Source organism: Adelges cooleyi, unplaced genomic scaffold, assembly GCF_023614345.1.
Source record: "Adelges cooleyi isolate 19-005CV unplaced genomic scaffold, UGA_ACOO_1.1 ACOO_flye_CR_arks_rails_tigmint_CR_PRNA_55, whole genome shotgun sequence".
Lineage (NCBI taxonomy): Eukaryota > Metazoa > Arthropoda > Insecta > Hemiptera > Adelgidae > Adelges > Adelges cooleyi.
Window position 1 is genome coordinate 1,073,081 of NW_026096241.1, and position 22,105 is coordinate 1,095,185.

Consider the following 22,105-nt stretch of genomic DNA (forward strand, 5'->3'; position numbering starts at 1 on the left):
ATAACCGTTAAGCTAAATTATCAGGGCGATTGGGGAAATAATAATAACGACAAGAATTCGTTCGTATATTTCCTATTATTGTAAATAAATTACTTATTATTTCCTTATCGTCAATACGGATTCCCATTGAGGAAATCTGTACAAATTCGGTTCCAACTCGATACATAGGTACATATATGGTGTGTGTGTATAAATATTGATCCTCGGACGGCACAAGACCGACATTAGGAAAACAGAGAGTCATATTCGGGTCAGATTTTCTTGGGCTGATGTGGACTTTTGCGGTGGTCGATTTCCGTTGCTGGTGCCGAGCCAAAGCAACGATCGGCCCGGCAGACAGACAGACAGACGCCGACATTAATTTTCTATATACCACACGAGCACCCCCCCCCCCCCCTCGATTTGCCCTTTTCCCGTTTCCTATTTCCTCATCCGCCGGGGTTATTATCAAAAAACTCTCAAAACCCGTAGACCGGAAACGATTTATCGAATGGTCTGTGCACACACACACACACACACACACACACGTCTCCTGACCGTCGTTTCCCAATGCCTTATTCGCTGGTTTTAAACGGTTGTCCATTTATAAGAAAACGCGGCACACATCGCTTTAAGGTTTTGCTAACATAAATATATCTAAAGGTATATATTTTGTACGAGCCCGTCGAACGAACAAAGCATCCGTGCGATTTGACTGCGATAGAAAATATAGAGCTGATGTGAATAGAAGGGTTCAAACCAGTGTGGTCTAAACCAAAAACAGTATTTATTTGTTTTCTTTAATAAAAAACAAAGTTTGACTAGAGATTTTTGAAAAAACCGTATAAATAAATATTATATAGGCACATTTTAGATCTATTTTCAGACCTAAATCCCTAAAACTTTGCTGGGAAAGTGAAATCAAGAAAAAATGTCTATCCGTTCTAGGCGATATTGGAGGCGCTCAGATGCCAAACCCATTAACTCCATAATAGTTATTTGAAACAATGTATGTAAGTACAATTGCCAATGTACTTAGCGCACTCTAGTTGTGAATAATTCAACTATGCAGTTATTTATCTTGGCCACTGAAAATTATGCACACTCTTTTAATCCAACCATGCTATTATTTGCAATTTCAAAAAAATTGGAGTTAATCGGTTTGGCATCTGGGGCCTCATTTGTTTGGTTTGACAATTTTTAGCGGTAATACTGTATGTTTAAAGATTATTCCCTGGAAATTAGGAAATAATTCTATTATTTAAAAAATGTAGACGTTTCCTGGGTGTTTTAACGATTTTGAAGTGGCAGAGGTGAATTTTTTAAATGTCGGCCCAATAAAGTGTCTTACAGGTGCGATTTCTGACATGTGGAATTGCCACACGAAGAAATCGGTTCAGTGGCGCTTAGAACATGTCGTGGGTACAGCCAAACTTATACTTACAATAATTCGTGGTTTACAGGATCGACGAAACTACATCCAGATCACAGTTTTTGGCGTATTTCAGTTTTACAACGTTGACGGACAACCATGGTTTGGCGTTCAGACCGAAGGGAGGCAGAAGAATAGAGCACACCGGTGAGAATTCATGAAACACTAGTTAGTTATGATAACGATTATATGTCTTAGTTACAATATTGCGATGTTCATTGTAAAAGTGAACTATCTCCATGACTGTAGATTGTTTTTGTGATTTTCCAACGGGTAGAATGATTTTTTGGCGTTACAAAGCCAACAAATAACTATAACATAATAGTTGTATTGTTCATGATGTATGAGAATTATCACGGTTTACTGTTTGTATTATTAGGAGACCACTGAGTTTTGTAAAATACATACATATGCGACATTCGACATTTTTTTTCACTTTTTTTTAATTAGTTTGAAGAGAATGTTTATTGGGTTCTACAAGAGTTCGACGTTGCAAACCCGAAAAAATTGTAACCTACCTGTAGGCTGTGTACGCATTATGATGTAAAAGACTTCAGATCACGGTTTACTATTTATTATTTGGAGATCGCTAAGTTCTGCTATTTACCTACACGCATACGACATTAATTAATACCTGTTTGAGAGATAAGTATTTCTTCTTACAACCAAAAAAACCGGTGTAAAAACATATATAAGTCTTGCAAATATTTCACACTTTAACACAGACTGTTACTAACTTAAAATAGTAATTGATATAAATCATTATTATTATAAAATTACAAATGTTCAAGAAAAGATAAATTGAAGTATACATACACGAAACGAACGGTTTTGGTGCAGAATCACCTGCCGCATGCACCGCTTACAGGGTTACCAGAGGTTACCGCGCGAACTTACACAGTAACCATGGTGGTAACCATGTTACATATAATAAGTAGATATGCATTAGTTATAATATACAATAATGTGTTTAAATAACATAAAATCAACACATTACAAATAACCTTCGGTCATTCGGTCGGACGAGTGAAGCCATCAGAGTGCCTAAGTTGCGCGGTACAGAACCGAGGGAGAATTTTTTTTTTTTTGCATTTTTTTACTTATATATTTTTTTTTTTTCGAGACTTCTAAACGGGTTATAATAATTTGGTGTGAAAAAGCCAATAAATAACTATAATATAATAGTCTTAATCATGTTTGAGACTTCTTAACGGGTACAATAGTTTAACGCCACAAAGCCAATAAATAACTATGACATACAGTGACGTAAGTTGGACTGAATTTTGGGGGTTGCAAAGTATATTTAAAGTATAATATTTAATTAACCTAGGTAGGTACATAAATACAAATTTATGATTTTAACAGACTTGTTACGGTTCGCCGTTTCATATAGATTTGCGATAAACTAATTTCGATTTCACTGCATTTTGTTTTAATGGAATATAGCTAGATTTCCATATACCTAATATATAAAATGTGATGTACCGAATAAAGGGCACACGACTTGTCTTTGATCTAAATATTCTCGCTTCGATAAAGAGAATTGGAGTCTCGTTTCTATCGTTTGGTACAATGAAATTATTGTCTGGAGAAGTTATTGTAGAACGCTTTTTTTGAGACTTCTTAACGGATATGATGGTTTTTACGGGCATTCAAGGGTATACCGAATTAAGTGTAATATAATAACATAATTTATTTGATTTTTTGTTGGCTGTATCATGGTATCAGCAAACACTTTTCAATAGTATTTTCGAATTAAACACAAAAACTATATTAGGTTCTTATGACCACAATTAGTCAACTAAATTACAGTTCTACTAAATATTTACAATTATTTACAAATAAATAATAATGATATGTATATACAAACAGTACTTGTTAAATTATACAGGTTTTAGTTGGATTTATAAAGTTATATTAGTACATTTTTATTTTTTTAATACTAAAACACAATGGACCAATTGTCTGAGGGGAACTGTTTTTAAAGTATAACTTTTGGTCATTCCGTCGGGCGAATAACTGACTACAGCGAAATTAGCTGTAGATCAATAGCCGAAGGAGAAAATTGTATTAAATTTGTTTTTTTAAATTAATTTTTATTTTTTTCTGTGACTTTTTAACGGTCGCGAGTTTGACAAAACCAAGAAACCCTCGCTGTATTCATTATGATGCCGACAGACTTGTCACGGTTCATCGCATCTCCTATTAGTTGGCGGTAAATTAATTTCGACTTTGTTGCATTGTGTCTTCTTGGAATACAGCTACGAACGTGCGATTTTAATGTAATATAATATGTGATGTCTCGAATAAAAGGGAATACCACTTGCCTTTGATCTAAAATTTCACGCTTCGATAAACGGAGCTGCAAGACGTTAGTCGATTCGTTTCAGCAGAAGAATATTGTGCAATTTTTAGCAGTAAAAGTACATTCAATACAAACACTGAGCGACCTAATGATTTTGCGATTTTTTATTAGTCCATACTCGTCAATATGTATTTATTAAAATACAATTATGTGTATAAAATCAACAAATTTTAAATAACCTTCGGTCACACGGTCGGGCGAGTGTGTGACTCGAAAAACGTCGTCTGGAGCATAGTTTTGGTTCGGAAGAGCCAAAGGAGAATTTTTTTTGCATTTTTTTATTTTTATTTTCTTAATTTTTCCGAAACTTCTAAACGGGCACTCGTGTGGATACCGTATTAAATGCGATACCTTTGATAATAATCCATATTTTTGTTTTATTCATTGATAGCTTGCGATTGGCTGTATCAAGATTTCTCGTGCAAAAAAGACTCGTGCGTGCTTGCCAGTCCGGGATTCCCAGGAATTTATGGTTCGAACATCTACTGCAAGTATCATATTACAACCAGTTCGGTTCACACTAAGGTGCGATTGCAATTTCTAGCACTGTCTATGCCGCTCAAGTGAGTACATCCATACTTTATAATATTTACATTCTTCTCGGGTATTATACCTACTTAAACAGGTACATAGGTTTGTGTACTGGCCTAAAGTGTATAAATGTAAATTTCTATAAGAAATTTATCTCGGTGCGACCTACATTAATTTAAACAATATTGAATTAGGATTATGTCACCACTGTTTTATAGTAAAAACATTATTTTGTCTTAATGTGATAACAGTTAACCAAAATTTAAACATAACTGCAGAGTAGAAGCTTCTTATTTTTGTTTTACAATTTAAGTGCCAGCAAAAAGGAATGGAACACACCGGTCTTCTTAGAGAAGAAAACGGGAAATTATTTTTTCCCGGCGGCTAATTAAACCTGACACTTTCTGGAAACCTTAGAAGGCTACTTAGGGAACGGACATTTTATTTTCTCGGCCCGAACACCAAAGTAGGTTGGATGTATATATTAAATGATGGACCTCAACTGAAATCCCAGGAAGGAAACGTGACGTGAATAGTAATAGCGATAATAACAATAATAATACAAACTGGACGGGAAATCGTCTCGTATGGTATTCAACCCGACTGGCAATCTCTGTGGTCGTTTATCATTTGCAAAAAAAAAAACCACCAAAAATATGTGTACAACTATTAAACGTTTTGATGGACAAGAATGGACATTCTGAAATGGCGAATTTATAGTTTTACAAGTCCAACCGATTAATATTTTTACAACAAATCGAATGTTTCAAACAAGAGAGACAATTGCACTTATTTAATTTCATTTGAATTGACGACGACTACTGGATTTTTAACCAAACACCCTTTTAAGAAAAAAAAAACTTTCGTATATAAACTATGGATAAATTTTGGCACTCGAAGATTTCCCGGCTTCGATGGGGGTTTTTCCGGTTCGACGGACACAGGGCGAGTGCAATCAATTGTTAAGTAAATGGGAAATGATCGACTTGCCTTATTTATATTATAATAAATGGAGGAGTGCCATCGATCCGACATAATATAGTCGAAGGGTTCCACTGGGAAACGGTTCTTCAAAAGTGGGGTCGACCGTGCTCTACCACAAGACGAGGATCAGGATGAGAGAAAACCATTCCACGAACGACTTCATTTCATATACTTATTCCTATGCGGCGAGTCGAGTAAAATTTATTTCTCATTGATGTTTACAAAAAAAAAAAAAAATAGCATTTTTATCGATGGAAACGTTGGCTTAGCAATGAAAACGAGACCAGCGATGCCAAAATTCTATAAACCTATTAAGAAACCTAGCACAAATAGGACACCAGAATTGTGTGGAGGACCAAGAATGTCCAATGTCCTTCCACGGATGGATATTTTTTTAGTTGTGTTTATTGTAATCTCCTAATAGCGCTGTACAGTAAAGAAAATCAAAATCAAAACCGTTACTACGTGGTTTCCCAAGGGCGCGTTACTCGAGAAACCGGAAATGGCGGAAGCGAGAAATTAACGATCCGTGCAAAAGAGTTTCTCGTTCCGGAACCGTGCGCGGAAAACGGTGGCGGAACCAAAAACGCACCAGAAATATTACACAAACCTCTGCACTGCAATAACAAGTATGATATTATGTGCACAGTTATCTTCCATCAGACGATTTTTTTTTTTGCCAGGAAGATTTAACGGTCGTAAATCATAAAAACGTTGAATATTATATTGAATTTTCGCCAGCTAGATGTATAATAAAATGTTGACTGTGGGAAAACCCGTGTCGTTAGGATGATATGTCGTCACGTGAAGTAGAATAAGTGAATATACAGCAACATTCTGAGTGTAGCAAAAAAAATGTGTCTTCGTGTAGTGATTGATATGACAGAAATCGCCCTGACAATTTTGAAGATCTGAGTCACAGACCGCACATGTACACTGTTTAAAATATGACCCATTATTGGTTTCAAGGCACTACTTTTTAGAGCTTTCTCTTCAGACCATTCATCGATGTCTTTGGTTCTACACCTATTTATATTACACAATTCTGTTTCATAGACTATTGTATACTTACCGCCTAGGTTTTATTAATTATTGCATACTTCTTTTAGATAATTTTAAAACCAATTTTTGTATAAATAAAATTCTAAAATTTAAGAATTTTTTTGATTATTTCAACAAACAATGGAAAATTGAATTAGCTAAACATTTACAATTGTTTTAAACTAAAAATCTTTATTATTCTTTAATATATATATATATATATATATATATATAAATGTTTTGAGCCGAAGTTGTAAAATTAAATGAATAAACAAACTTAACTCGAATCTTTTTGAGTGCCGTAAGGCGTTAATTTAATTCAAGAAATGGCAAAGAATGGCTTAACAAAACTTAACGAAAATTACAAAGTGTTAGATTATAATATTGAAATACAATTTCGACGAAACGACTAACAAAGTCCTAACTTAAGGTAGAAGTAAGTTTTTATTTCAGCCGGTTATCCAACTGATAAGTACAAAAAGATAATAGTAAACGTAATTGAATTCTAACGTCAATTCCATTATTTTGTACAAGAAAAGTAAATAAATAATCAGTCCAACAGATTGCAAAGTTTGTGACAACTCCAGTTTACATAATAGGAAAAAAATCTTTTCAATGATGACTTGAGTTATTTGTTGACAATGCTGCATAGTTAAAAAATAAGAAAATAAACTATTGAAGCGTTTTGTTGATAATGTGATTGTGTTTTGTACCGTTGTGATGTTAGACGATTTAATTAATTTTCATCAGGCCTTCTATATAGGTCTAACATATTATTATAAGCCATTATTTATGACTTTTAATTTCCTGCTTCTTCCTACAGGCTATTCTATCCGATATTCATAAATTCAGATTTAGTTTGAACTCATCCTATTGATACTGTAAACATAGTTAAATATTTTAATGGGCCTCTGCAACTATAACTTTAACCATACCCTGAAAAACATTTACTGACAATTTTTAAATTTTACCGTGAATTTTATAATACTCTTGTCTGCCTCAATAATTGTGACCGGTATCCACTGTGTAAAGATCCCGAGTAAATAGCAATATTGACCGGGTAGACCCGGACGTTGACGAATAAAAAACCCACAGACAGCTCATACACATCCTTCCTGTAAGGCTATACGTCATGCCGTCCGGTTATTTATACGGTATTGCGGTTGCCCTGTGCCACTTGTTGTAAGCCCGTCGTGTGCTGTGTATTGCAATATTGTGTGACGTCCCTGACTGAAAAGCTTTTATCCGGATGACAGGCCATTACCCAGCACCTGTCCCTAACCTTTTTTCCAAACGGGATTTGATCGTATTCTGATTTTTTTTTTTTTTCTGTCTGATGGTATTAGGTTTTTAAGTAATTTTTTTTTTTTTTTTTAATCGTTCGTTTCCAGTAATTGCGGTACTCATTACATAAACGTTTATCAGGGACCTTCTTCGAACAGCCCCCTGGTGACCACGATTTGCGACAAGAGCAAAAAAGAGTACACTTTTCCGGGTCCCAACGTTCTGTTGGAGTTTAGGTAATGCAAAATATACAACTGACCGATCTCGTTTGTCATTCACCGTGACATGTATACCTAATATGTTTTTTCCCGTTTTCTCTGCAGGGCCGGAGCCGCCATTCCGCCTTACGATTACACCGGTTTCGTGTCCACCATAGACTTCATCGATGACGTCATGGCGAAACCGCCCACCAGCACTGTGCCAGCACCAGCAGTCGTGCCGTCTTCGCCCTCGGTATCCACGCCAAGTAAGACGTTTTTGGTTTGCTCGTCAAAGAAAGTACCCACCTTAAATCGTAGAAAAAACAATAAATATCATGGACAAAACAAATAACCGTTTACAACAGTCACTAGTCTCCTACTAGTGGACATATTGAGTTCAGTGTATTTAATACACACACTCACACACCCTGTACAATGCCGGGAATAATAAAAAAAAAATGCTACTTGTTAATTCGGCGACGTTTGTTTCTCAGGAGACTCCAAGTACGACGAACCGTGTCGAGTGACGATTAAATCGACCGACACGAAATCCGGGCATTTTGATTTGAGGGGAAATCAAAATTGGAAAACAAACTGCACCATTCGGTTTGTGGGGAAAACGCCGGAAATTGTGCAGTTATCTTTGTTCAACTATGTGTTGAAGTGAGTATCCCCGTCTTCACAACGTTTTTTTTTTTCTTATAATTATTATTATTATTATAATATTAATATATTGTTTGACTTCAGAAATCCGTCGTGTCAGTCGTTCATCGAGGTCTACGACGGTCCGGACGTGAAAACTAAATACAGGACAAAAAAGCTGTGCGGTCCCATTGAGAAGCATGCCAGAGACACGGACGGCAGGTGAAAAGAAAAAATTATCGCCATCTTTATCTCTTACTCAGTTTGCGAATAGGTTTATAATCGGAGAGGAAAGGGTGCTTGAGCACAATTAAGTCCACAATTCACATTAAATTTATTATTAGTATGAACGATAAGGAGGCAGATTGGCTAAGACCCTGGACTATAATACTATAGTCTGTAGCTAAAACGTTGTAGATCTACAGTAGGAAACATTATGATTTATTAAGATTATGATCAACTGAAAACGTATTCACGGCAAAAGGTAAATGTCTGATCTCCAAGCAGCAATATTTGGATCGTGAACATGTCTGATCAGCTGATTATCTCTCGATATTTATTTGCTATCAACTGATTCTCTTAACAATCAATTCATCAATCAGTTATCCGGGGATTATCGATTCCCCTTATCGCCTTGACGACTCCATCTCCTTCAAATTCCTCCAATAAGCCAACTACATTATGATGTACCCTCTGTCAAATATTAATAAAGGTTGTTTTTAACAGGTTTCGGCAGAGACAGATGTTTGTTTCGACCGAATCGGAAATGACGCTGTTCGTCCGACGGTCGACGGCAGCAACGCAAAACGAAGAAGCCGAATTTCTGGACGGAGCCTACAACTTCTTTAACGGTTCGCAGTAAAAATTGAACAATAATAAACTCTTTTACCTATTTTAGCGTGGAACATGCTTTAGCCTTGGCCCTCCAGCTCGAAAACGACACAAAATAGCGTCACGAAAGTGGCGCGATCTAGCGGTTGTTTTTGTATAAATATATATATAAGTGGCGCGATCTAGCGGTTGCTTTTTTGTATAATATATTCGTACAAAATATGTCCTGGCCAATTAATGATATGGAAATATAAAAGACGAGCACAATTAAAAATGAATGGTAAAATTTATCCAAAATCACCGATTGGGGCCAAATATTAAAAAACAAGAGCCGGCAGACTTAAAAGAATGTTCCATGTTTAATGATTTTGCTTTGAGTAGACTGTAGCTATTTTGTCCCCCCCACTATTCCATCAATTCTCGTTTTAGAATTGGAAAAGGGTACACTGCAACCAGAAACTCTCTGCGATGTAAACTATTACGGACTGAGCAGCTCTTCCAGAGGGAAATTAAAGCAACCCGGCACCGAACAAACGTTTTGGAACGTCGAAGGGCAAATGAGGTGCTCTCAAAATCTTTTCCCGGCCGCCAACCAAAGCGTCAGCGTCAAAGTAAACGTTATTATAGCACATTTCCGGAGATTATACATTTTTAAATACTGTGTTTTTTTTTACATCCAGATAATATCGTTGAACAAATTGTCGTCGGACCTGTGTTACACCGAATGCGGAGACGGCGGTTGTCGCTGTGTAAAAAATTCAACGTCGGTCGTCGACCAGCTTTTTGTCATGTCCACCAAAGGCGACATTCTATCTTGTATTTGCGGAGATTTTCAGGTACCTACACACAACTCGACTGTACTATTTTCACACAAAAAATAATACTAAAAGTGCTACATAAACTCTGTGCTATACTCGGAAAAAAGTATAGTGGCATGTCAAAACGTGCTGAAAATTCCACAAAACTTATTAAATCGATTTTTTTTTTGTCAATCTAGAGAAAAAGTAAAAACTGATTTATTCATAAGGGTTTTTTTTCATCTTTGTCTGTGTCTGCTGTTGTAGGCCGAATGGTTACCGGTGACCGTCAAGTCGTGGTCGCCCATCAACTTGGTGTATTCCATATCCAAGTACAGCTGGTCGAGCAAAGGCTTCGAGTACACGGCCGAGTACACGTACAAAGACGACACCGTGTGCGGTTATCGGGTGATAAACCAACACACTGGGATCCTCGAGTCTCCCATGATAATCCGGGAGAGTCCGCTTAACTTTTACTACCATCAGGATTGCACGTGGCTCTTGGATTCCAACGTGGAACGCCACTTGACCATAGAAATTGGCAGCTCGCAAAGTCGTAAGTAAAACAAGTCTGTTGCATATTATTCTCTTCGTACACCACCGTCGACCTTGTTAGGTTTAAACGATTTTCCATTGGCCAAACCGTAAACAGCTGCCGAATTATAATGTATTATCCTTATCTCGTCCCAACGCATTTCATTTTCATTTTGTCACTTCTATAACGTCTCTGCTCTGTTGCACAATTTAACTAGAAAACTTTTACATGATTTTTCTACAAGCTCGACGATATTCCTCTTATATCTCTTCTGGAACAAGTCTAAATACATAAATACTTAATAGGCGAAACATTTTTAAAATTCACCGTACCTATCACTCTCAGACTCCATTGTACTGGCGTTTTGTTATAATACCTATTACTATGTGTATTATGGATTTATATATATATATATTTTTTTAATTGCAACTGTGTACATTGTAGGGCCATGCTCGGCTTGGAATATAAGCGTTCACGAATATTCGGAAAAGGCCGACGATCGAGCCGGTCCGGAATTGTACACGTTCTGCTCAAGAGAAAAGAATTTAACCAACACACTTCCGTGGCAAATGAATATCGTTGTCATTAAGTATGTATTTGCCAAACATAATGTTATTATTAACGAGATCGGGTTTTTATTTGTACTTTTTCCGAGTGCAGTAAGACCAATTTAAATGTCTAGTATTATGATAAGAATTCGGTGTGGGTCTAATTTGTATTTTTGTCTCGAAAAATTCGGAAAATCTTTAACACTAATATTAATCTTGATAAACTTAATATTTTAATCTTATCTCTACCGTTGTCTTAGTTTAATCTTGATATTAAACATATTATTTAATCTTGGCGGGCTACTTACATCGAAACAGATACAGCTCGTATGGACTTTTGGAATTGACGTTTCCAACTTGTCATGTCAAGTTTTGATAAGAGACAGCCGATAAGGTACTAGTGATAAGAGACTATCGCTTATCTGTTATAGTTGATCTCTTATCAGCAGATATTATTAGCCGTCTTTTATCAATGATCTCTTATCAGTGTAACTGTTGTCGTGTAATTTTTCGGCTGATTTCTTTCAGATTAAGAGCAATGACTCAAACGCCACCTCAGTATTACATTAAATGGAGATCGGAAATCGACCGTGTCAGACTGTCGGGATCTACAGCTCACACGAGAGCGGCCAGCGGTTCGACAAAACCAACCAATAGTTTCTTTGTTATCATATTTTTCGCGTTAATCTTTACTTTTTATGTAAACCAATCGAAAAACAGCTAAACACACATTGTAAGGTGGACAATTAAATTTCAAACCCTACAAAAGTAATAATTTGTTGACAAGTTATAATATGGATTATTAATTAATTCGTTGATGTGCTCTGCTATGCTGTAGGAGTTAATTATTTGTTTATAATCTATTCCAAGGCGTAACGTTTATTTTATATTGTGTGAAATAAGGCGTCACAGTAGACATGCTTAAGACAGAGGAGTCCTCCATTAAAAAAAATCTATGTTGAATGTTAAAAATATAATTTCATTTAAAAACATGTGTTAGGTATGTGAACAGGAAATAAATTAGTCCTCGGTATTAGTTAATATTTAAGTATGAAATGGACAATGCCAACACATTTTACTGTGACGTTCAAATGACCGGATAGTATTTAAAGTTATAAAATTAGATTAGGTAATGATAGCATAAATATATAAAATGTATAAATAATTTAGTGATTTATAGACTATAATGATATTTTTTTTTATTATTACAAACGAGCCCTCTCGATAATTCTCCTTTACAAAATCCGTCCAGGGAAAAATATTTAAATTTTTTTAATTTTAAATCTGATTATTCTCAATAACCGCGTTGTGCGTTTTATGTTCGTAGCTATTAAGCAAACATGCATTTAAAAGTCCATTTTGTTTTTAATTGAAACTGTAAGTCATCTCGTCAATCTTGTCTATGTTTTAAATAATGTACTCCTTTAACAGCTGTAAAAGGAGATACGATTTTTATCTTACCGTTAGCATTGATATTGTTATGTTTTTGAGCTAAATGTTAATACACTGGTAAATAATGTATAAATATATAGATGTTTTTTAATTGAGTCCACTGGAGAAAATTACCCCAAAACCTTTATTAGTGTTACATATTTAAAATGCAGTTTTTGTAAAAGAATGTATAAAATATTGCACAAGTGGATTTTTATTTTTTATTATATATTGCCCGAGTTGATGAACAAAATATAATTAATAGATATAATTAGTCAATGGTCTTCTATGAAAACCATATTATTATGTGAGTTAAAATAATGTAATTCCCGCCATATTAAAAAGTCATCTTAAGTATGTAAGTTTAAAAATTGTACAATCAATAAGTATTTATTTTGTTAAGTCCTAACATAAAATGTTAAATGGTTTATATTGTTTACAAAACGATTTAATTTAATAACTGTTCGTAGTACTTATCATAATATACACAATTAATAAGTGTTAATACCATTATAGTGTTAATAATGTAATGGAAAAACTAACTAGTTTCGTTCACACGTTTGTAAAAAAAAAAATATTGTTAATTATTATTTAGCGGTGTTTTGGCTGATTTGTTATAAAGAAATAAAATATACTTACTGTGAAAATAAATTACTTCCTCGACCTAAATTACAGTCGTGTTAAATATGTTTATCGAATCAAAATAATTATAATTAGACTTTTTTTTTTTTATAATAAAACGTTTAAAAGATATTATGTTCAAGTTCGGAAGTTCCTAACAAATTCGGAAGTAATTCAACTGTTTGCTGGAAATTATGTATTTTTTTTTTTATATTTTAAACACAACAAAATACAGACAGGTATTACAACGGTCAACGTAACATTGATTATTGTTAATTTGCAATTTTTCAATGTGTGTATCGCGTTACAGTAACATAAGTATGTGTCTTATATGTGATTGAAAATCTAACACTTGTTCTTAAATGGGGTTTTATACGACTGAATTGTTTCTATGCCTACGATAAATATTACAAAGTGTACGGACATCAATTTGTTTGTCATATCCACGTGGCTAAGGTTAACTATAGGGCACTATTTGTAATGAGGTGTGTAAAAATTGGGATGTTTTGTAAAAAAAAAAAAATACAAGATTATGATATAATTTATAAGTAATGGTATTTGTTAATATGACTCGAGACTAAAGGTTGTATAATGATGTTAGTATGTGCTTAAAATTAATCGTTAGTTTGTATAACGTGTATAATATATATATTTAATTAATATTTAAAGTTAAATAATTTTTTTGTTTTCATCTCAGAAGTGTGTTTTTTTCGATGTGCGGATCTTTTGGCCTTACTTTTAATTCTCCTGTTTTTTTTTTTTTATTATGTTTCTTTTTATAATAAAATACCTGGTACAGATGTGTGACATGGCAACATTGACGGTGATGGGGTTGATGAAGGTGATATATTTCAACAGTTTAAACACAACATTGACAAACGACGAATTAGAATACATGTATAACGTCTAGTGGACTTTTCTCTAGTATATAGTCATTTATGTATTTTAAAACTGGAATTATTAGAAAATTATTTTCAGCACACACCATCACGTTTGTCTGGCTTTTCCACAGTATTCACGCGTTTGTGTTTTTTTCGGATCTGAATTTATCAGAGAACTATTTTAAATGTACTCGCAATTTGACTTTACCAGTTAAACAGTTAAAAACATGATATAATCGTTTTAGATGTATACCGTCTGTCAAATAAGCAACGAACATCGCCAACTTTTTTTAAAACCATTTTCTTTAATTCGATTTTGTATAGGCTCTTTAGTGCTTGGGTTTTGTAAGAAGATCTAGTACAATCTATACTATCAAGTATTGATTATATGTTATTATAGGCTATGGCCGTTTGACTTATGTCTACATAAATGTTAAGACTTTACCCAAACACATTGCCTACACATACTTACCAAAATAATGTAGTAGTTATTTCATTTTTGTTTATTGGTTTATATATATATATATATGTATATATGTATTTATAATAGTGTAGGCTGTGTTTGTTAAAGTAACCGACTACAACAAATAACTCCCAACACGTTTTAGTGTTTGATTCGGTTGAATAACAATATACAAGTACGGTTACGCGCAGAACGTTTTGTGTGGTTAAACATTGTGTTTTATTGAAATGAATTTCTTATCGGCAATCGGTTTGTTGATTTTCCAAATTGTATGTGTAAATGCAACGGCTACTTCATTTGATCAAAAACAACAATTAGCTGACACACTCGACCGTCTTCTTAAATTTCCAGGATGGATGGACATTAACGTTAGAGCTAAATATCAGAATGCAGTTAATGAAATCAAATCGTTTACCGGAAAAGATTTGTACACATCTGATTTGGATCTAAACGAAGAATACGACATAAACTTGGAAAACCGCATTGTCCATGTCAAAAACGTGGACGCGAAATATGACATGATCGTACATTTGTTAGGGTGTGTGTATACAAAGGCGATGTTAACATTTTTAAAATTATTAAACTTGGTTATATCAAAATGCAGAAAGGCAAAAAAAAATGTTAGGTATAGTACAAGTAGAAAGCTAAAAAGAAGATGTGCAAAACGTGATTTGCATTTAACAAATGAAGAACTTGCAAATGTTATTAAGTGTTCGGTTGACTATATACAATTCAAGACAGTGTTCGACAATGCGATGGAACAGTTGGAAATCCATAATTTAATGTTAGATTTTATGTCCTCAGCGTTGCGCCATTTAATAGGATTGGCTCCATTGGAAAAAATGCTAAATGAATTAGTGCAAGGTTTGAAGAGTATTAGAATGCATATAGATGAAATAAAAAATATGGACACATATATCAATTTCGTGGTACCGCATGATAACACGACGTGTCCAGACGACGAAATTTATAAAAAAAAACTGAAAATATTGTCTCAAACAGTGTCTAGATCAATTAGTATGATTAATAAAAAACCTTTGGTTAAATTCAACATTAATCATTGTATTTCGACCGACAACGAACAATTGTTTCGGAAACATGGAAGTGATTTTATACTTACAGAAATGAAAAAGCTTGAAAATGAAGTGTTTACAAGTTTCTATACATATCTGGGTTTCGAGTTCGACTTCATTAACAAAACTACTATTTTAGCTCCAGATAATATTCAAAATGACGTTGACAATAATAATGCATGATTCAGATTCGGTGAAGTTACTTTTCCATAATACTTGTTTGTTATGTATCTAAAATGTAATATAAATTGATATTAATTTAATCAAAAACGTCGAATTCTGTTTTATTTTATTTTATTTCAAATGTATGACAACGCTAAGCTAAGTTCAAGTTGGAGCTAGAGCTGGAGTTGGAGTTGAAGTTGGACAAAGGGAGATGCGGATGGGGATGGGCTTGAGGTCAACATTTTCATGTGTGATATCTACTCGTGTAAGGATATATCAGAAATAACACTTGGAATGTAACTATGGTAACCGCAGTCTTTGAGGTGATGAAAAACGAGTAACACTCTATTCAACGATTAGACAACATTTATTTTACAACGTTATTTACAGAAGTATATTGTATTCATTTACAATCTGATAAACTATGTCAAAAAACATAAAAATTACAAATGTACCTCACAAAAAAAATATATAATATACAATACAATTTTAGAACAATTGCACATCGTCCGCAATCTAAGATTGTTTAGCGCTCTTTTTTTAAAGGCTTACTGATTTACTGAACAAAGAATTGTGGGATGTAATGTTGCGTTAAAATAGGTATAGTCTTCTAAAAAGGCTTAAGTATACGTACATGACATTTGTACGGCTTTTATCCAGTATTCGTGCGTTTGTGTTTTTTGAGCCTAACACACCGTATTTGTATAGGTTACCTCAGTAAGCAAATACAATTTTGCTTTACCAGTTTAGTAAATTTCAAACTTGAAATAGTTGTTTTAGGTATACACCTACAGTCAAATAATCAACGAATATCGCCAACTTTTTTTAGAAAAAATTTCTTTAATTCGATTTTGTATGGGAAGTTTTGTACTTGGGTATTGAAAGTAGATCTAGTACAGTGTGTAAAATCAAGTATTGCTTTTATGCTACAGGGTATGGCCGTTAAACTTAAGTTTACATAAATATTAATATTTTACCCAAACACATTACCTACACATGCCTACCAAAATAATGTAGTGGTTATTTCATTTTTAGTGGCGTGTACTGTGTTTATTACAGCACTTGACTACGACAAATATCTTCCAAAGCGTTTTAGTGTTTGACGTCAGGGCAGATGTTTATTTTTCGTGTGTTATAGTTTCGTTTGGATAACAATATACAAGTACGGTTACGCGCAGAACGTTTTGTTTTGGTTAAACATAGTGCTTTGTTGAAATGTATCGCTTATCGGCAATCGGTTTATTGATTTTCCAAATTGTATGTGTAAATGCAACGGCTATTTCGTCTGATCAAAAACAACAATTAGCTGACACACTCGACCGTCTTCTTAAATTTCCGGGATGGATGGACATTAACGTTAGAGCTAAATATCAGAATGCAGCTAATGAAATCAAATCGTTTACCGGAAAAGATTTGTACGCATTGGATTTGGATCTAAACGAAGAATACGACATAAACTTGGAAAACCGCATTGTCCATGTCAAAAACGTGGACGCGAAATATGACATGATCGTGCATTTGTTAGGGTGTGTGTATACAAAGGCGATGTTAACATTTTTAAAATTATTAAACTTGGTTATATCAAAATGCAGAAATGCAAAAAAAAATTTTAGGGATAAATCATGTAAAAGACTAAAAAGAAGGTGTGCAAAACGTGATTTGCATTTAACAAACGAAGAACTTGCAAATGTTGTTAAGTGTTCGGTTGACTGTATACATTTCAAGACAGTGTTCGACAATGCGATGAAACAGTTGGAAATCCATAATTTAATGTTAGATTTTATGTCTACAGCGTTGCGCCATTTAATAGGATTGGCTCCATTGGAAAAAATGCAAAATGAATTAGTGCAAGGTTTGAAGGGTATTAGAATGCATATAGATGAAATAAAAAATATGGAGACATACATCAATTTCGTGATACCGCATGATAACGCGACGTGTCCAGACGACGAAAAGTATAAAAAAAAATTGAAAATATTGTCCCAAACAGTGTCCAGATCAATTGATATTAATAAAAAAAAATCTTTGGTTAAATTCAACATTAATCATTGTATTCTGACAGACAGCAAACAATTGTTTCGGAAACATGGAAGTGATTGTATACTTACAGAAATGAAAAAGCTTGAAAATGAAGTGTTTACAAGTTTCTATACATATCTAGGTTTCGAGTTCGACTTCATTAACAAAACTACTATCTTAGCTCCAGATAATATTCAAAATGACGTTGACAATAATAATGCATGATTCAGATTCGGTGAAGTTACTAATACTTGTTCATTGTGTATCTAAAATGTAATATAAATTTATACTCATTTATTTAAAAACGTTGAATTCTATTTAATAAAATATTAAATTTATCACTTATGAATGCTAAACAACGCTTAAGCGTATAATTACTATACACAAGTGTATCTGTTGATTCGTTGATAAAAAAAATATATTATTAAGTATTCTCTTAAAGCAAAACTAAAATGGCCCTTGTTTTTAGAAAGGTAAAGGCAATTTTTCGCACATTCTTATTATTTATTTGTTTATTATTATTATTATTATTGTTTACGGGCTGGGCCCTTTATATATACATGCATATTAGTGCATCAGTAAAGTAAACATTAAACAACAATTCAACAGCAACTTGTTTGGGTTCCCAAACAACACAACCATAATCCAGTATCGGACGCAAGAGAGCGCAAAATAACACTTTAACAGACATACTTAGCCTAAAGTCTTTTGCCAACCTCATAACAAAACCAAGTGTTTTAAATGCCTTACAGCGCACATATTCAACATGTGGTCTAGGGTCAAGGTTATAGCTAAACGTTAAGCCAAGATCCATAACATAATCGGATTCCCGTGTAATTTCGTTTGTACCAAGCCTATATAAAAAAAAAAAACAACCGGAGATAGGATCCTAGAAAATGTAAATTCCTTACACTTTGAAAGATAAATCCAAAGGAGACAAATGACCTCCTTGTGGGATCCCAGATGAAGCCAGAAATAGTTTGGACATAATGCCAAACACCTTAACCCACTGATATCTGTCTTTAAGATATCACCTAAACCAGGACAGCAGAGGCTCGCCAATTCCAGATTCTCTAAGACCAAGAATGAGAACTTCATGATTCACTGAATCGAAAGCTTTGTTTAAAGTCGGTATATATTACATCGACTTGGCACCGACACTGAAATGAATCGAAAATTTAATTACAAAACGGTAGATAAAACGACCGGGGCGAAAGCCGTGTTATTCTTCCATAAGGATACCAATTTATGGATGGTTGGATAGCATTAAGTGTACAAGAGACTCGAGTGTTTTTGATAAATATATATTACTTTCGGTATATTTTCACAAGAACGTTTACTGTTAACAAATTTCCAAAAATCGAACGGATTGTCTTTAAGCGATTTTTCAGCACGTTCAATTTAAATCACGGTGGCATTTCCTTAATAGAAAATTCCTTATAATCTAAACTACTATTTATTTATAGTTCAAACTATAGTGAACAACTCTATATTAACAGATACAACGATGAAGATTCGGTATTTTTTTATTTATTTATTTAAGAGTTGAACACCCGCAAGGGGTAACAGTACAGTAAACACTTAACTAACACTTAAGATTATACAACAAAATATATAAATCACGTATACATAATATGAGTGTTACAAAAATATAACACCGAAGATAGTAGTTACCAAAAAAAAACATTACCAACAAACGGTATTTATGTTTGTGTACTATATGAATTATTATAATTTTTATTAAAGAACGTCATATAACCTCAAACAAAAAAATGCTCTGGTTTTGTGATTACACCATAAACAACATTAATTTAACGCCTACCATTTATAACCATTATTTTTAACCTAACCTAACCTAACCCTACGCTGAATGTAGGTAGTCTTAAGTTGGTTTATCGTGGATAAATTATTACATTAGGTAAAGTGTGAGAAATTATGGTTCAATATTTTTTTTTTAGGTTTCTTGGAACAAACCTAAAATGGGGATTAATAAAATTCCCCAAAATGCGTTTAAAAAAAATGTTGCTATATGGTCTTACCGACGTCTTAAGTGGGTGCTGTTTGTTATTTATTTAATACTTTTATACTTATTAAGGAATCATCTACATAGGTTTTTTTTTTTTATATTAAACGATTATAGTGTCTATCGGAGAAACTTCTGGTCTGTTTTTTGTATGTTCAGTGTTAAGTTTTTTAGAAATAATCTACTTTTTAACACTACGATTATAATGTATTGTTTTATCAAAGAAAAATTAGTTTAAATAGCGTGGCTTACATACAAATAGTATATTACCAATAGGATCAAATATTGCACATAATTATTTATTAGTATTATTGAATTTGTGTGATTATAATATCTTTGGGGGCTCAATGCATATTTTTCTCAACCGTTATAAGTGTTCAGTTTTTAAAGTTGTAATTGTTTGATGCTTTAAAAAATATTAAATGTTACATTTCAATAATACCTAGATACTAAAACAATGTTGTACAAGGTGTGAATATAATATCAGATGTTTTATTAGATTTTTACGTTTTTAAATTTATTATAATATTATAAATTAAATTTAAAATGTCAACAATCACAATACATCCACAATGACACCGGCGCCGAATATATACATCGATTTGGATTAAACTTGAATTCAAACATTTCCACACTCATCGCCAAAATACAGAACGTGCAAAGCATTTCAAGCTTGCAGAAAAAACCAAAGAAAAATGCCTGAGGCCATACCCATTATTTTCGGACCAAGACTCCACTGTTTCTTATGTAACTACAGTCCATATAATTGTATTACTTATTTTTTATATGTCACCAAATTAATCATTGTAATCTACACCTTGTTTACACCAAAATGTACTCATCATGCTTCTAAGAACAATTATGTGTTAAAACAATTATACTTTCCATTTACTCGATTTACCTATTTCTCGAATTTTGCATGTTTGCGGAACTAGATGCTGTTTTTGCAACGATGTGTTTCTATTTTTTTTATTTTCTCACGTCCATGATACCTTTTAAACCGCTGGATCGATTTCTAGCATTGGTCTTATATAATATGCATAACAACATAATATAATAATTTGTGTTTTGTTTATTGAATTGAATGACATTGTCTAATAAAGTACTACACGGTGTATTATTTTAATTATTATAATTATTTCGTTGAATATTATTATGTTGAACAATAAAACTAACCTATGACAATATCGTTAATTATTTTTTTAAATACATTTGAATTGTTTTAAATATATATTTTATGCATTCATCTTGTCGCAGCACCTTATTGGTAGCTGCATCAAAAGCTATCTGAAGAGGGATCCTAAAATAAGTATAAGCATTTTCTAAAGTTCTCGAAATCCAATTTCCATACATCACCTAAAAACCACCAATATAACATAAATAAAATAAAACAAAAAGATACTACAAAAAAAATGTTTGGGTTTTCTACAGTATAGCGAAATTAGCGAATTAAAAAAGTATTTGGACAAATATTATAATAAATTATGTACATATGTACAATTTTTTGTTGTCAATAACTTGTGGTAGGCAGTGTTTAATAACGTAATGTGAATTTCAGTTTTGTTGAATTGGTTGTTGGAAATATTAAGTTACATTTTAAATAAGTTTAATTATATGTATATATACAGGGTGATCCAACTAACGTAAGACACTCATTTTCCCTGAAAATATAAATATTTTGAAAACAATTTTTTTCCTAAACTCTTAGGTACATATTTTAATACATTTTTTTAATATTTTAAAACATTTTATCGCGAATCCTTATAAGCCAAAAAAGGGGATTTTTGGTTTTTTTAAATGGCAACATATGTTTTTAATTACATAAACTTGTAGACAAAAAATTTAAAAATGTGTTAGCGTTAAATTTTTTTATTTTTATTAAATTGTTCATTAGTTATGACTTTGTTAAGATACTACATTTCCTCTTAATAATAATCATATTTCTTCGGTTTGTCCAAAACCGGAAGCACATCAAATTCATATTTATGTTCGCATTGTCCAATTGGCGATAACATTCTAACAACTAGGAATTCACTATAAAAGATTTTGAAATAGACAAAGTTTCTTATCTACAGATCACATAGATAATAGGTTATTTATTATATCTGATTATGGTACAGAGTACGGTAACATGTCAAATTATTTGTACGCAATGTAATAAAACTACTCGTCTTTGTAGTAACGATTGAAAATATTAAGAAATACAGTCAAAAAATCAAATCTTTATAAAGTCATAACAAATGAACAAACAAATGAAAAT

The 22,105-nt window shown here is 33.1% G+C and overlaps 1 protein-coding gene across 2 annotated transcripts in view; it reads left to right on the forward strand.

Moving 5' to 3' along the window:
• LOC126842547 (uncharacterized) overlaps positions 1 to 12,992 on the forward strand; it is a 92,786-nt gene extending 79,794 nt beyond the window's left edge. For both annotated transcript variants that reach the window (XM_050579559.1, XM_050579560.1), the window contains exons 7-18: positions 1,443 to 1,558; positions 4,168 to 4,339; positions 7,724 to 7,852; positions 7,940 to 8,082; positions 8,311 to 8,479; positions 8,564 to 8,680; positions 9,185 to 9,309; positions 9,719 to 9,900; positions 9,970 to 10,125; positions 10,354 to 10,642; positions 11,066 to 11,210; positions 11,698 to 12,992. In XM_050579559.1, the coding sequence (XP_050435516.1) occupies positions 1,443 to 1,558; positions 4,168 to 4,339; positions 7,724 to 7,852; positions 7,940 to 8,082; positions 8,311 to 8,479; positions 8,564 to 8,680; positions 9,185 to 9,309; positions 9,719 to 9,900; positions 9,970 to 10,125; positions 10,354 to 10,642; positions 11,066 to 11,210; positions 11,698 to 11,893 (1,939 nt within the window). In that variant the 3' untranslated portion in view covers positions 11,894 to 12,992. The remainder of the gene's footprint in view (positions 1 to 1,442; positions 1,559 to 4,167; positions 4,340 to 7,723; positions 7,853 to 7,939; positions 8,083 to 8,310; positions 8,480 to 8,563; positions 8,681 to 9,184; positions 9,310 to 9,718; positions 9,901 to 9,969; positions 10,126 to 10,353; positions 10,643 to 11,065; positions 11,211 to 11,697) is intronic.
• The last annotated feature ends 9,113 nt before the right edge of the window (positions 12,993 to 22,105 follow it).